At 42.8% G+C, this 17,218-nt stretch overlaps 1 protein-coding gene across 7 annotated transcripts in view; it reads right to left on the bottom strand.

Moving 5' to 3' along the window:
• Positions 1-17,218, bottom strand: part of TDRD9 (tudor domain containing 9) — a 107,559-nt gene that overhangs the window by 61,557 nt on the left and 28,784 nt on the right. For all 7 annotated transcript variants that reach the window (XM_077910766.1, XM_077910768.1, XM_077910769.1 and 4 more), the window contains 5 exons: positions 16,741-16,962; positions 15,570-15,692; positions 12,216-12,296; positions 9,418-9,582; positions 2,104-2,207 (listed from right to left, as the gene is read on the bottom strand). In XM_077910766.1, the coding sequence (XP_077766892.1) occupies positions 2,104-2,207; positions 9,418-9,582; positions 12,216-12,296; positions 15,570-15,692; positions 16,741-16,962 (695 nt within the window). The remainder of the gene's footprint in view (positions 1-2,103; positions 2,208-9,417; positions 9,583-12,215; positions 12,297-15,569; positions 15,693-16,740; positions 16,963-17,218) is intronic.

Raw genomic sequence — 17,218 nt, 5'->3', positions numbered from 1 at the left:
CCACGAAAAGACATGGAGGAAACTTAAATACTTATCAGTAAGTGAAGGAAGCCAATCTGAAAAGGCTACATATTGTAAGATTCCCAACTACGTGGCATCCCAATAAGGGCAGAACTACGGAGACAGTAGAAAGATCATGGTTGGCATGTGTTCTGGGTGAGGGAGGGATGAATAGAGCATAGGGGATGCAAGGGCAGTAAAAAAACCACTCTGCAGGATATCACAGTGGTGGATACATGTGATCATACACTTGTCAAAATCCATGAAACATACAACACCAACGGTGAACCCTAAAGTAAACTATGGACTCTGGGTGAAGATGGGTCAATCAAAACAAAGGTACTACTCCATGCAAGATGTTGGCAACAGGGGATGCTGTGCATGTGTCGGAGAAAGGATATCTCGAAACTCTGTAATTTTTTCAATACTGCTGTGAACCTGAAACTGCTCTAAAAAAATAAGTCTATTTAAAAGGAAAAAAATCCATGAGTCACTGATATTAAAAGAAAGAAGCAGGGTAATACAAGGGAAATTCCTCTTTATAGAATAATCTCAGGGAATAAGAAAGAACAATCACATTAAACCACCATGTGGTAGGATCATCAGCAAATGCTCACACTACTGGATGAAAGGCTGTCAGGTGCCATAAGAGACACCAATGTTCCTACTCCGTGAGCCCGCCGAACCTCAAGCAAGATCAATGAAGAGAAACCCCACCTGCTCACAAAAGTCAAACCACAGATCCTCTAAGACTAAGAGTGTGACTGCAAGTCAGCCAGAGCCAAAGGGCAAATATTCCTGCAAGGAGGGACTAGACCAAAAGGTGACTTCTCACTGCAGTAAGAGAAGCCAGAATCTGTGAAAACATCATCAAAATACAGAATGAAAAATAAAAATGAGTGTATTTAATGTATGCAAATTACATCTCACTAAAGTTATTTAAATGAAAAAATTAGAAAAAGCAGGAGGAAAAACCACCTACATTTTACACCTAACAAAACTATTTCAAGAACAAGAGTGAAATAAAGACATTTTTAGCAAAATAAAAACTGAGAACGTTTACTAACAGACTCTTAAACTTTTGAAAGATGTACTTTAGGAAGAATGAAAATGATCTAAGGAACGTCTAAGATGCAAGAGACAATGATGAGTAAATAAAATGATATATATTGGGTAAATCTAAACACAAGATGATATAAAAATAACAAAAATTGGTGGAAGCTCAGAAATGGAGCTAAAATAATACACAACTGCAAGCAAGTTGGACAGGACAGGAGACTGGATTATAGCCGACTCACTTTCAGGTCGTGTTCCAGAGGAATGTAAGGCCATGAATAACTTTACACTTCACAGATATTTACACTTAGCAAGGAACAGTAAAAGGAGAGAGGCATGGGTGTGTGTGTCAGGCCTGTAAGACCAGCTCCCCATGCTACCCACAGTCACGCTCCAGTTGCTGTGAGGAGGTGGACAATACATTCTCTGTATTTGTTGTTCCCAACAGATAAACTATATTTATCTACTATAGTAAAACAAGCACAGGAAGGTCCATAAAACAGTATAATATTTTTTAAATTACAGACTCTAACCACCACTTAAAGTTCCTAAGGGAAAATATGTTCCAGACTCCGATGGCCCAGCTAAACAAACGAGTGAATGAATGGGTGACAATGAACCCTACTTGGAGGTTGGAAGCAGAGCTTCCAAACAGACACCCAGGCAAAGACAGGCTCTCACAGTTCCTCCCAGTCTGATCCCCCCTTCAGTTTTGCCTCAGACTAGAAGTCACAGGACTTGGCACGTCTGGAAACCATTCCCTCTTTGGGCTGTGATTACTGGCTTCTAAAACTGTCCATCTTAAAACTGTACTTGGTTTGAACTACCTAAAAGTGGAAATTTCCAGTAAAAAAAAAAAATCAAAAAAATAAAAAAAAAAACAACCGTGCAATGTACTAACATTATTTTAAAATATATACAATGACTACTGGAAAAAGCATCTACACTTATACCTTAATGTTATAAAAATACTAAAAAGTTTCTAAATGAATATCACATTTTAAAAAATCATACTTTAAGTACACTGCCATGTAGAGCATCTCTTACCCACTCTCTTGCATATCCAAGTTATCAAATATCTGGATCAGGGACACAGCAACTTCATAGATGTTCTTAGGAATCACTGGCTCTTCCAGGACATGAGGAGAAAGCTAAACACAGGAAAAGAAAAGGCTGGAATATCAGAACAAGATTACAAGGGGATTCTGGGGTTGGAAGGGTGATCCCTTAATACATCACTGTGACAAATAAGAATATCATTTGCAGCCAGGAGAATAGCATGTGCTAAGTGTCAAGCTCTACTCAAGGCTCTCAACATAAACAGTACATACTAGTACATCCTTGACCCGTCACTGGACCAAGAATAGAGTCAGAGTCCAAACACATAGAAGTGAAATGTGTATCTGGAAATCTAGTTTGAAGACAGAGTAAGTTGCTCCAAATGTGTATGGAACCCAGAGGAGTTTCTGATCCTAGCGCCAGCATTCCTCCCCTGTTAAATGGAAAATCCTGAGATGTCAACACCATCATAATTATAAGGACTAAGAACAGGTAATATCCCATGTACCTCTGCCAACTTACAGTAAGAATATAACCATGTCATCTATCTGCCAAGGTTTAGGAGATCACTAAACTACTTTTATTTTTTTTACATTTTTTAATTTAAGTTCAATTAATATATAGTATATTAGTTTCAGAAGTAGAGTTCAGTGACTCATCAGCTGCATAGAACACCCAGTGCTCATCACATCACGTGACCTCCTTCATGCCCATCACCCATTTACTCCATCCCTCCATCCCTCTCCCCTCCAGCAACCCTTAGAGTTTGTTTCCTATGATTAAGAGTCTCTTATGATTTCACTCCCTCTCTGATTGTCTTATTTTATTTTTCCCTCCCTTCCCCGATGATCCTGTTTTATTTCTTATATTCCACATATGAGTAGAATCATATAATTGCCTCTGATGGACTTTTTTTGATGGACTTATTTCACTCAACATTCTGTCCATGTCACTGTAAATGCTAAGCATTTATCCTTTTTGACAGCTGGGTAATATTCCATTGTGAACATATAGCATATCACCTTTATCCATTCATCTGTCAATGGACATCTGGGCTCTTTCCATACTGTGTGTTAAAACAAATCCACACTGAGCCCGGCTAACTTAAAACTGCCCTACAGGTAGCTCTGCAGAATGCTAGAGGTCATCTTAATGGAGGTGGCATCACTGTTCTGAGCTAATAGCTTCATGGGACCAAGACCACCACTGCATAAGACTCTTTTCTCTCTACCATATCCTGCACAAACAATGGTTGTGGCATAATTTCCACAAAATAAATTTCATAGCCACATTGGGTTTTCTTGCACCATGAGTAAGAAGGCTTTATTTAATCATTTTACTTATCAAGTATATATACAAGGCATTGTATTTGACTTTGTGAAGGACACATCAGAAGTCTACAAGTAGAGGGCACCTGGGTGGCTCAGTGGTTGAGCACCTGCCCTTGGCCCAGGCTGTGATCCCGGGGGATCCAGGGATCAAGTCCTGCATCAGACTCTCTGCAGGGATCCTGCTTCTCCCTCTGCCTGTGTCTCTGCCTCTCTTTCTGTCTCTCTCATGAATAAATCAAATCTTTTTTTTTTTTTTTTTTTAAAAAGGTAGGGATCCCTGGGTGGCGCAGTGGTTTAGCGCCTGCCTTTGGCCCAGGGCGCGATCCTGGAGACCCGGGATCGAATCCCACGTCGGGCTCCCGGTGTATGGAGCCTGCTTCTCCCTCTGCCTATGTCTCTGCCTCCCTCTCTCTCTCTCTCTCTGTGTGTGTATGACTATCATAAATAAATTAAAAAAATAAAAATAAATAAAAATATTTTTTAAAAGGTAGTAGTTTAAAGGTAGCCACAAATACAAACCTTTTTTTCCAATTTTTAGAGTAAATTGAGTCAAGTAGTAATAAATCAATTTTCATTATTACAATCCTACTAATGTAAATATGACAAACTGACTTTTACTTAATAATTGTGAAGAAGCATGCCTAATAAATCCATTCTTGTTCAACCTTTACTTGAAATCATTTTATATTTTATCCAAACAATAACTGTAATACAATTGTATAAAATAGAAATATAAAAAAAGTACAATTTTCACAAACTCCAATGTGGCATTCACAACCATCTAGAACTTATTTCCTACACACAAACTGCAGAAAAAACATGCCATCAATTCAAAAGTAACTTCACCTAGTTCTAGGAGCCAAGCCCAAAGAATATTGTTTAAACACAAACTAAGATACCAAACATGGCCAAGCTTTCTCCAAGCAGACTTCAGGTAACAAAGGAAGGACAAAGGAGTAGGTTCCAGGCCCATCGATCCACTGCTGAACTTGTCTACCTCCATGTGTGAGAGAGGCCAACAACAGACAATTTTCCCAGTTCTCTGAGTAAGACGGAATGCTCTGACAAAAACCAAGTGGGGAACAGGGATAGAGATGTGGAGAGAAGCACTTTTATTCCTACAGGTGGAACCAGGGACCCTCGTTCCTGCACTGAAGTGTTTAACAATCAGGACTCTGTCAACAGGAGGCAGAAGCTGCAGTGTTTCTGCCCCATGTGGAGAGGCCGGAGGCCCACACCTCTGCCACCATACCACAGGCCAGCCAGTCCCAGGAGGAGAACAAGACGCATGCAAGAATGGGCACTCCAGGTGGTGGGAAGCGAATGGTGCCAAGGCAGCTAGCTGGGCACCCACATGGGGCAAGAAGGCAATGAGCACCTGCTTCACACCATCCTCACCATCCCCCTTACATTGATTACCGCACACCAAGAAAAAGGATGACCTGAAAGCCCTGCTGAAGGGCAGAGGGGCATGGTTCCAAAACCCCACATGGGGAGCTGCGGACTTAGGCTGCAGGTCACGGAGGCTCCCTCCACAGTCTCATTAGAATGCACACTTACGTTTTATGTATTTTTCTAAGGGCAGGGTGGGTTTATTTTTCAGCAGAAAAAGTTGAAAATAAATAATGAAAAGGACTCTTTAAAAGTTGTTGAAAAGAGCCAGAGTTGGCAACAGAAGGACAACACCAAAAAAAATAAAATAAAATAAAAAAATAAAAAAAAAAAAAAAAGAAGGAGGAGGAGGACAACACCGGCCCCAAAGGAAGGATGACTTCCAAGAAAATCAAAGTGGCCAACAGTCCTGAATGTTACAGAGAGGTCAAGGTAAGTTCAGGGCTGATGCTCTTGACATAAGGAGGTCCCTAGTGATGTCGGGCATTGCTGTATCAGAGCAGAGGCGGTGGGAGCCAGGCCACAAGACACAGGGGGCAAAGGGATGTGACTGACTGCTCAGTCAGAACATGCAAATCTTGATCTCAGGGTTGTGAGTTCAAACCCAACAGTGCTTGTGGAGTTTACTTTTAAAAAGAAACAAACAACCAGGGACACATGGGTGGCTCAGTGTTTGAGCGTCTGCCTTCAGCTCAGGGTACAATCTCGGGATCCTGGGATTGAGTTCTGCATTAGGCTCCCATGGGGAGCCTGCTTCTCCTTTGGCATATGTATCTGCCTCTCTCGGTCTCTCATGAATAAATAAATAAAATCTTAAAAAAAGAGGGACACAGGGCAAACACCGGGTGCTCCCACAGTTTGCCAAAAGCTGTGAGAAACATGGGACCTAATGAGAGAGTTGTTTAAATGGGGACAAGAAAGGGACAGAGGAGGAGCTGGTGAAGGTCATGCAAGGAGGGGAAAACAGTGAATCAGGGAAGGTGCCTAAGAAGGTGGGAAGGGTGGAAAACTGGTGTTCCAAGGATGGAAGGCTGCTTCTCCTAATGCAGTAGATAGTATGTGCAGGTAATACAACGGTAGTAGTAACAATAAACCTAGAATTTTAACAAAAGTCCTCTGACTCCAAAAACCATGTAGCAGAATCTATTCAAAACACCACTTTGGGGGAGACAAACCATGGGAGACTCCTAACTCTAGGAAATGAACAAGGTTGTGGAAGAGGAGGTGGGCTGGGGGGTTGGAGTAACAGGGTAACAGGCACTGAGGAAGGCACTTGATGGGATGAGCACTAGATGTTATACTACATGCTGGCAAATCGAACTTCAATTAAAAAAACCCCACCACTTTGGTAAGGCTTACAAGTTAATATCTGGTTAGGTCTTGATTGTTCATTCACTGAAATGTTTACTGAGCACCTATTAAGTACCACAAACAGGATATTTGGTATAGAACATGAACACCAGGTATTCTCCAGTCTGTGGAACACAAAAGCCACAGGATGGTGAGCAGCCCTGGCTGCCCGGGCCACAGGGGCTTAGAGGGCAAAGCTCAGGCCTGACAACTCCTCAGCAAATCCGTAAGCAATCATCTAAATGATTCCAACACTTAACGGCCAGTTAGAGAGACTTGTAAACCATGGCTACTCTCACATTCCAGAATGGGTCAGAAAATGCAGAAATATATATATTTTTTTAATGTAAGATTTTTAAATGTGACAAGTGCCCTTTCCCCTCCACCTTGAATCTGGACTGCATTTGGTGACTGGTTTCCAAAGAGCAAAGAAGACATGTTCCTCCTTACCCTATTTACATCTCAGCAGGGCTGAGAGGCAATGAGCAAACCAACCAACCAAATGTACAGAAGGTACACATGCACACACACGTGAAAAAGAAGGGGGCAGTAACGTTACAGGGAGAAGTCTGGCAAACACCTCCTTAGCCAGAAGGTCAAGGCCATCACCACCAGGGATGAGCCATGCTGGTGGTCACAATATGACAATACAGCACTTTACCCCTGTGGTCTTCATCCCCAAGCACAGAGCTCCAAGTCTACTCTTGAGAAAAACATCAGAAAATTCCCGAGTGAGGCATCCTACAAATATGTGACCTGTATGCCTGAAAACTGTCAGGGCCATCAAAAATAAGAAACATCTGAGAAACCATCAGCCCAGGCAAGCCTAAGGAGACATGACAACTCAAAGCAATGTGGATAGAAAAAGGAAATTAAGGGGGGGAAAAAAAAAAAAACAGTAAAATCTAAATAGATACAACTTTAGTTACAGTAACATTTTTTTTTAGTTCTGACAGTTTTTTTTTTTAAATCCTACAAAGTAAATGTGAACTACAGGATCTAGGTGATAGACATGGAGATATTCATTATAAAATTCTTTTACTCTTGGTTTTTTTTTTTTTTTTTGAAATATACATTTAAAAAGCTGGGAAAAAAGACGTGCTACATTTTAATGGCCATCCCCACTCTCCCCCCCAACGTGATTGGATTTGACAAAATGTGTCTTCTTCCATCAGGTGGGACCTAGTCAGCCAACTCACTGAGTCACTACTCTTCATGTCCATAGCACGGATGTTTGTAATAAGAGTCAAACTCCTACACACAGCAACTTGGCCCCACCCATCAAAACTATAAATGGGTAAACTCTCTGACCCAGCAATTCCATTTCCAGGAGCTTATTTTCTAAAAAGGCATAAACTACACAAGGGTCTCCAACAGAGGCAGTTTACTGCCCATGATTGTCTGTAAACATCTTAGGTTGTCACAACGGGGGGGCCCTACTTTTATCTAGTAGGTCAAAGCCAGAAATATTGTTATAAACATCCTACAGCGAATGCACAGGGCAGCCTCCACCACATGGAACTGGCCCAAAATGTCAACTGCTAAGGCTGAGAAAGCCTGGCCTCCAAGATACACTGTCTGTCACATGTGTGGAGTTGTTCTCCTGCAGCAGTGTTTTTAATAAGAGAAGTCCAGAGGAGCACTGGGGTGGCTCAGTTGCTTGAGGGGCTGACTCTTGGTTTCAGCTCAGGTCATGATTTCAGGATCCTGGGATAGAGCCCGGCATCCAGCTCCACCCTCAGAGGGGAGTCTGCTCCCTCTCCCTCTGCCCCTCCCTCCACTTTAAATAAATAAATAGATCTTTAAAAAAAAAAAAAAAAGTGGGGCACCTGGGTGGCTCAGTCAGTTAGGTGTCTAACTTTGGCTCAGGTCACGATCCTGGGGTCCTGGGATCTGGGCAGCATTGGGCTCCCTGCTCCTCAGGAGCCTGCTTCTCCCTCCCTCTGCCCCTCCCCCTACTTGTGCTTGCTCTGTTTCAATAAATAGGTAAAACATTAAAAAAAAAAAAAAAGTCCAGAAACACCAGAGATTAGTGAGATACAGAATGGCATATACACTTGAAAGAACAAAATAAAGCTCTAAATAGAGAATGAAGAACCTACATACTGTCAGGAAAAGATATGAGTGGATGAGGGCGCAAGATGGACATGGAAGGAGCACTGCCTTTCTGTAAAGGGGAAACAGTATGTCTGCATTTGCTTATACAGACATGCCAATTTATGGAATGGTTCCTAAGAAATCAGTAACAGCGGTTTCCTCTTGTTGGCAGGGAAGCTGGGCAGAGGACAGGAGTAGGAAGGAGATAGTTTACACTTGCTCATACTTTTTGATTTTCAAAACCTGTGAATGTATTATTCACACAAAAATAATTTTGATTCAACCGCAGCTGTTCATAGGAATACATTATCACAGTTCTTCTCCCCTACAATACACCCTCCTTCAGTCTAGAGCAGTATAGTTCATACTAAAAGAAATAGTTTAGGGGCACCTGGATGGCTCAGGTGGTTAAGTGTCTGCCTTCAGCTCAGGTCATGATCTCAGGGTCCCGGGATCGAGCCCTGCGTCGGGCTCCCTGATCAGTGGGGAGTCTGTTTCTCCCTCTCCCTATGTCTACCATTCCCTCCCTCTGCTTGTGCTCTCTTCCCCCTCTAACAAAATCTTAAAAATATTAAAAAGTAAAAATACAAAAATATACGCACTTTAATCAAAATGAAATTTTTAAGAAGATTTTATTTATTCATTCATTCACTCATGTGTTTATGAGACAAATAGAGAGGCAAAGACATAGAGGGAGAAGCAGGCTCCCTACAGGGATCCCGAGGTAGGAATCAATTCCAGGACCCCAGGATCACAACCCAAGCCAAAGGCAAAGGCTCAACCACTGAGCCACCCAGGCACCCCCAAAATGATATTTGAAATAAAATTACCTCCCACCCCTAACTGAATCTACATTCTGTAGATGACCAAAATCTGACATTTTTCATCAACAAAGTATAAAGCCAGTCCAATAATTTTCACCAGAATATACAATGTGGATGTTCATACACTCACAGTTTACAACAACAAATGACAGAGCTTCCTTCCTCTTACTCTTCTCTAGACTCCTCACTTATCTCCTCCTGGTTTGGACTTCTCTGCTATGGTTAAACATCTGTGCAGCTGATGAGCACGGGTTTAATCAAACACAAAAGTACATTCACCATAAAAGAAACAATGCACTCCAACATACCCTGCCATGATGAATGTGCCCCAAATCATCAAGATAATACTCTTCAATTGAATGGGGCTTTCCTTCCACTTCAAAAACATATGCAGGGTTCATCTTATTCTGAACAGGAACAGCAAAGTAATCTGCAAACTCCTTACAGTTAATGGTGGCCGACATTAGGATTACCTACAGAACAAGAGAAACTATTAAAACAAATAAAATGATAATAACTGAGATGAAGTACTGTTAAAATGACCAGCTTGTGTTCTGCTTTAATAATTCTCAAAACTTTAGAATACACTGATTTACTCTGTAGTGTAATATCCATTATTACAGTTTAAAGAATGTTCAGAGATACCACCTTCTACTATTTAATTATTTACTATCTTATTTTATCAAGTGAGAAACTACATGTCCAATAAAGCTAAGTTATAACCATTTAACTAAAAGGAAACTTTGTGGGTTGCCTGGTTGGCTCAGTAGTTGAGTGTCTTTGGCTCAGGTCGTGATCCCAGGATCCCATTGGGCTCCCTATGGGAGCCTGCTTCTCCCTCCGTTCCCCTCTCTGTGTCTCTCATGATTAAATAAATTTAAAATAAATATTAAATAAAAGGAAACTTTGTAACATAAAACAGAGTAAGTTACTAAGTGACAGAGTCAAAGCAGCAGAGACAGACATGGAGTCAGAAAACTTTGGCTTAAAGCCAAGAGAAACCAGTCCAGACCTGAGCAGGACAAAGAGGCTTGGGGACCCACTGTAGGTGTTGCGGTTGCCAAAAAGCCAATATGGATGACACCTTTAAGAAAGCCAGCCATGAAAGCCAGGAGCAGCATCCACAGCACACCAGATATGCCCTAGACAAGCAGCAGCTCAACAAAGGATGTCCAGCATCCATCAGCCTGGGATATGCTCCTGAGGGGTAAACACAACTGTCTGCTGGCTGCTGACTACCCACTGTGTCCCAGCAAGTAGGATCTCTATGGTGTACATCTTAGCTGACCAGTAACAACTTTATATAGGCATTAGCAGTTACTGGGTATGCAAAATATGCCTATTTTCTCCTTAGACATATAGATCCAAATGGTAGAAAGCATATTAACCAGAATTCACTTTAAGATGAGATGCTTGATATTGGAAGGAAGGCTTAGAGAAGCCACTTGGGTGTAAGAGTGCCCCGAGGGGCACAGCCAATCACAGAAGATGATCTCTAAACTGTCTTCCAAAGGACAGTGAGGCTAATCACATGCAGGGCCTCTGTTCTGTTGAGGCAGCATAAGGACATCAGGCCAAATCAGACTGCTCAGGCCAACCACAATTCCACACTGCCACCAGCCTCTCCTCCAAACGGACAAGTTGGCAGCCTGCCCAAGACACCTGCTTGTCCAGGGTGGGACTGAGCTGAGTGTGGTAGCAACAGGGTAGCAGCTACAGGGACAGTACAGAGCCAGGAAACTTGACATGTCTGTGCGGCAGACCTTCAGGCCCATCTACCCAGGCTCCTGAATCTAAGTCTCTGACAGCAGCTATTTAAAAAGTAATAAAAAAAAAAATTTTTTGAGCATTTCAGAAAACTTAGTACAATGCCATCTAGAACTTGACTTCTAATTTCTTGGCCCAGAAAATATTCTGCTTTGTATGTTTCTTAATAAATCAAGAAAATATTGAAACCAATGGTTTGCTGCAATTTATACAGTAAGTACCAAACTCTGGAGCACCACTTGCAGCAGGCTATCTGCAAAACTTTTTTAAATCCACTAGTATGCTTAGTTTTCTTTCCTAGAGAAAACTAAATAAGTGTAATTAAGTCAATATCTAAAAATAAAAAGTCTTAAAATGACAACCAAGAAAGGCCCCAATTTGTCCAACAATCTTTAATGTCATCACCAAGAGTCCAAAAAGGAATAAGATACCTAAATTCCTGTATTCTTTTTACAATCACCTCAAATGATAAGATAACCAAGTGCAGATGTCAGGTTCCATTCATTTAGTGTCCAGCAGGTGAGAGGCTGCCAGCCCCATGTTGGGGGTGTGGCAAGGAGAAGAAATGATCCCCTAAGCAAATAAATAGATGACACACTTGAAGAAAAGACACTTTATGTTGAGAAAGCAACTGCTTTCCAACAAACAGCAGCAAACCCCTGTCACATGATGGTGTCACATGATGTCACATGACGATACCACACCCCCAACTCCAGCTGCCCTTCAGAAAGCTGTCCCCCACCCACCAGCCCCCTCCCTACCTTCTTCCCCCCTGCCCCCGGCCCCCCAGCACCAGACAGGGTGGCCTGTGTCCAGAATGCATTATCATTATAGCCCTTGGTTATTGTCTCTAGTTCACACCTTGTTCCTTTTGGTTTGCCTAAGATGCAAACAATGCTCACCACCCCACAGACTTTCAGATAACTCAAAACCTAAGTCTCTAAACCAGTAGCGCACATAACCACTTTGGAGCTTCAGTGCCCTCTCATGCTGTTTTTAACACAGAGATTGCAGATGTACTTGCATACCTTCAAATTATGGTAATTTTTCAACCAAAAGCAGTGCTTCAACACCCAGCATTTCATTAGAGTCAACTATTATTACATCATTTTCTGCCTGGAGAAAATTTTAGATTTTAATACAACATAATAACCATAAAGTATTCCATACTCCGATCCTAAGAAAATGCCCGAGCCAGTTTCCTAGCAAGATGTGGAGAAGTACATGTGACAACAAACTTTAAGAGTCACTGTTTTCTATTGTTTCTATAAAAATAAAGAGAAAACTAAATAACAAACCTTAATCCTGAATATTTCTGTACTCATGAAATCAAACTTACCTTCACAAAACGTGAATTTGTTCTTAAAAGTTTGCGGACTACCAGCAGCAAGAAATCCATATCTTCAGTTCGTTCATGAACCTACAAAATAAAAAAAGTGAGGAACCCCACATATCAAGCAACACATCCGTGACAGCCCAACAGAGGGAAGTGGTTCTAATGGCAAACCCAGGAGACAGGGAACAAGCTTTCTCTCCCTGCCTAAAGGCCTTTCCTTAGGACTGATGTGACTCCTGGTGAAGAGGAAGCCGGGAACACTGGCCTGCAAACCAGAGGGCACAAGAGAGGTCATGTGGGTCACTGACCCCTCGCCCCCACCCCAGCCTAGTGTTTCTCTTTAGGGCTCTACCTTGATGTGGGCAGAGTAATGTTGAGCATCCTTGGGCCCTCAATACCAATAAGCACCCCAGGTCACTTTACAACCCAAAATCACCCCCAAACTGTCCCTGACACAGAGAACCACCAGACCAGCCTCCCCATACTACCCCTGGCCAGTCACACACTCTTGCCTTGGTCTCAAGTTACACTTATTTTAGCAAGTAAGTACAAGGTGAAAGCTGTGGCCAGCCAGCAGTGTTATCTGGTCCATGATGTGCAGAGCTAGAGTTCCCAAGGGTGGGCAAGGGATGGCTCTGGAACAGTTAGGTCAAACAGAGGGCAAGCAGACCCAGGTTATGAGCTGAGGCCACCAGGACAAGCTACAGGAGCACTGGGGAAATGGTCAAGGGGACTACCCCTGGATTGTTCACTCAAAACTCTACTGCTCAGTTGGGCATGGAGGAAGCATCTATTCCCCTACCCCCTTCTTCTCTGAATAAGTCCCTCAGGACAGCCCACCAGAGGAACCCCAGCTCCCACAGCCTCCCCCACACTGCCCTCCCCAGAACCAGCACACAGCAAAGGATCAGGTCATGTGGGGCTTATTCTACCAAGATCCCATTCCTCTGTCACTTAGCCAGGATACTTCAACACACAAGGGGACAAGAAGATTCTATTCCAGGACATTTCACTGCTAAAGTCGAGAGATTAGCTACAGAGGCTGAAGGAGGGAGCTCCCTTCCCCCTTGTGTGAATGATCCAGTCATTTTTCTTTTTTTTTTTTTTAATTTTTATTTATTTATGATAGTCACAGGAAGAGAGAGAGAGAGAGAGGCAGAGACATAGGCAGAGGGAGAAGCAGGCTCCATGCACCGGGAGCCCGATGTGGGATTCAATCCCGGGTCTCCAGGATCGCGCCCTGGGCCAAAGGCAGGCACTAAACCGCTGCACCACCCAGGGATCCCCAGTCATTTTTCTATAGCCATGTCTGCTCTAGGTCCTGTTCCTTCCTCACTCCTCACTGAAAGAGAGCTGAGAAAGGACAACAGAAAAGAAAAAAAAAAAAACAAAAGAGCAGCTGGAAAGTGTTTCTGTTCATGTAATGGTTGGAAATCCTAGAAACACCATTATTTTTTTAAAAAGATTTATTTATTTATTTATTCATAGAGACACAGAGAGGGTCAGAGACACAGGCAGAGGGAGAAGCAGGCTCCATATAGGAAGCCTGACGTGGGACTCCATCCCGGGTCTCCAGGATCACACCCCAGGCTGCAGGGGGTGCTAAACCGCTGCATCACCGGGGCTGCCCTAGAAACACCATTATAAATCTAATTCTTATTTCGTTCTATCAACAGACTTCAGAACACCTCCTCAACACACATCCTCTTGAGAAGGAAAAATACTCATCAGTGAAGAGCCCCAAAGTGACATCTCATCAGCATTCAGCTCCCTGCAACCTTCACGCTCTGACCTGAATAACCCAGCTTCTCCCTGGGTTCTTGAGGCTGCCCTGCCTCCCTCCTCTCCCGCCCTGAGGACCTCTCCCACCCTCTCTTCCTGGGATGCCCACAGCCCTCTTCCCTGCCACTGGCCTTTTCCATAGAATGTAAATGCACATTATCTGTCTCCACAGGAAAATGGCTCAAAGGAGAAACCTCAACTTACCTATCTTTATTACCTTGGCACCTGATGAGGCAAGTACTCAAAAAAAATGCTGCTTGGATGAACTACACAGAAAATCTGCATTTCCGCTCTACCTAATCCCAAGACACTCAAAAATATCAAAAATCATAAAGAAAAATCCTGAACCATACTGTCAATTCACAATATTTTGCAAAGAACAAGAGATCATTTTTCTACCTTCTATTCTCCCAAACACCTCCTAGCAATTTAAAACCATGTTAGGGGTGCGTGGGTGGCTCATCAGTTAAGCATAAGCATCTGCCTTAGGCTCAGATCATGATCCCAGGGTTCTGGGATCAAGACCCATGGCTGGCTCCCTGCTCAGCAGAGAGTCTGCTTCTCCCTCTGCCCCTACTCTACTATATTCATGCGCGCGCGCGCGCTCTCTCTCTCTCTCTCTCTCTCTCCCCCCCCTCTCAAATAAAATCTTTAATAAAAATAAAATAAGGGACACCTGGGTGGCTCAGCAGTTAAGTGTCTGCCTTCAGCTCAGGTCGTGATCCTGAATCAAGTCCCCCATCGGGCTCCCTGCAGGGAGCCTGCTTCTCCCTCTGCCTAGGTCTCTGCCTCTCTCTGTGTCTCTCATGAATAAATAAGTCTTTTTTTAAAAAAGACACTTTTATCCTTGTTTTACTAGATGGAAAGTATCTGTGATGCACACAAAATACCTACATACAATTAAAGTTCTTCTAAAAAAAGTAAAGTTCTTCTAAATGTCTGATGTAGCTAACACTCTAAACCAGGGGTCGGCGGACTGTTCCTGTAAAAGACAGAGTGAAGATGTCCAGCTTTGCAGAACATGGTGGCAGACGCGGCCATGTATCTCTTCCACTGCAGTGGAACAGCGTCCATAAACAAGCGAAACTGTGTTCCAATATAACTTTAATTACAAAACAGGTGACCAATTTGGCCTGAGGGCTGTAGTCTGCCAAGCCCACCCTAAACAAGGAATCTGGTCATACTTCCCAACCTCCACGGCTGCATTGTAGAACTGAGAGCGAAACACAAAATCAACATTTATAAATAGCATGAAGCAGATATCAACCCACAGTACTTTACAACACTTTACAAGTAGGGAACACGTATGGTAATTTGCAGTGTTCTCTACTAAAATAAGAGCATGAGGGGCAGCTGGGTGGCTCAGCGGTTTAGCGCCACCTTCAGCCAGGGTATGATCCTGGAGTCCCAGAATCGAGTCCCACGTCGGGCTCCCTGCATGAAGCCTGCTTTTCTCCCTCTGCCTGTGTCTCTGCCTCTCTCTCTCTCTGTCTCTCATGAGTAAATAAAGATTTTAAAAATAAGCAACAAAGTAAGAACATGAGTATCAAAAGAGAGGTGTGTAAAAGTACTTACCTCATCAATGAAGACATGGGTGAACTCCATCAAACTCTTGGCACTAACAATTTTCTGAAGAAGGACCCCCGTTGTCATATAAATTAACTTGGTGTCCTCTGTTGCTATTTTCTCTAACCCCACCTAGAAGTAGAAAAGGAAAGGAAAAGAGAAAGGAGAAAACTTTCAGGTTTAAGTGGTATGCATTCAACTACCAAAAAAAAAAAAAAAAGCTATTATGTCCATTTTATACTGGAGATAAGTAAGAAAGGAATAAAAAATATAGGACCTAATTAAAACTATTGTTCTTGGGGCACCTGGGTGGTTCAGTTGAGCATCTGACTCTTCATCTCCACTCAGGTCTTGATCTCGGAGTCATGAGTTCAAGCCCCATGGTGGGCTCCACACTGCATGTGGAATCTACTTAAAAATAAAAACAGGGGATCCCTGTGGCTCAGTGGTTTAGCACCTGCCTTTGGCCCAGGGTGCGATCCTGGGGTCCTGGGATCGAGTTCCACATCGGGCTCCCTGCATGGGGCCTGCTTCTCCCTCTGCCTCTCTATGTGTGTGTCTCTCATGAATAAATATTTTTTTAAAAAATAAAACAAAAACTGTTCTCAAGTGGATTTTTTCCTTCTCTTTTTCAGGGGGTGGGAAGAATGTGGCTTTTCTAGTCATATCTTATTCTCTGTACTGTTTTTACATTAAGACGACAGTGTATGGAGATATCCACATACGAAATTTTAAATGTCTGAGAATTCTCACTTCTTTCTTGTTCAACTGAGAAAGAAACCGAAATTATCAAGAAATTCAGTTTCACTATTTTGGGGGCACCTGGATGGATCAGTCAGTTGAGTATCCAACTCCTGGTATTGACTCAGGACCTTGAGATCAAGCTACATATCAGGCTTCATACTCAGCAGGGAGTCTGCTTTGTCCCTCTCCCTCTACCCCTACCCCCCCCCCCCCCGCATGCACTCCTGCACGCTCAAGTGTGCTCTCTCTCAAATGGATGAATTTTTTTTTAATTGGCTAAGAAATTCAGTTTCACTATTTTTTAAATTACACCACAGTTCTGCTCTGAAAGCAATTGGTTACACTTCCATTTCTGCCAAAAATAACCACATTCTGTCATTAACTTACATGGAATGAAAAGTTCACAAGGAGGGAGACGGCTCGCTCTCAATCTCACCTGATAACCTACCAGACCACCTAATGTCCAGGCCCGCTCTCTACTGATCCACCTGGCAATACTGCTGGCTCCAATCTTCCGAGGCTGGGTCACCACAATGTTGCAGTAGGCAGAGCGCTGAATGTAATGATCCAGGATGTATTGTGGGAGCTGAGTACTTTTACCACTACCCGTGGCACCATGTATAATCACCACAGAATTACTTTCTATCAGAGAAATAACCTAGAATTTAAAAAAAAAAGAATCTTTTGAAATGGCCACAAAATTAACAATGACATATATTATCTATAAGCCAAAAACTTTACCTTGGGAGGATATTCAGGTTATTACCTAACCATCTCAATACCATAAGAGAGAGTAAGAAGGCTACAGATGACTGCGACTGTGAAAATCAATCTGACTTATGAGCACAGGAACTGCTAACAGTTACAGAAATCCAGACTGGGTCAGCTGCAGGGCTCCACATCTCTACATCTCC

Source organism: Canis aureus, chromosome 9 (assembly GCF_053574225.1).
Source record: "Canis aureus isolate CA01 chromosome 9, VMU_Caureus_v.1.0, whole genome shotgun sequence".
Lineage (NCBI taxonomy): Eukaryota > Metazoa > Chordata > Mammalia > Carnivora > Canidae > Canis > Canis aureus.
The sequence above is the reverse complement of the archived record's forward strand: the minus strand, read 5'-3'. Positions and strand labels throughout refer to the sequence as shown.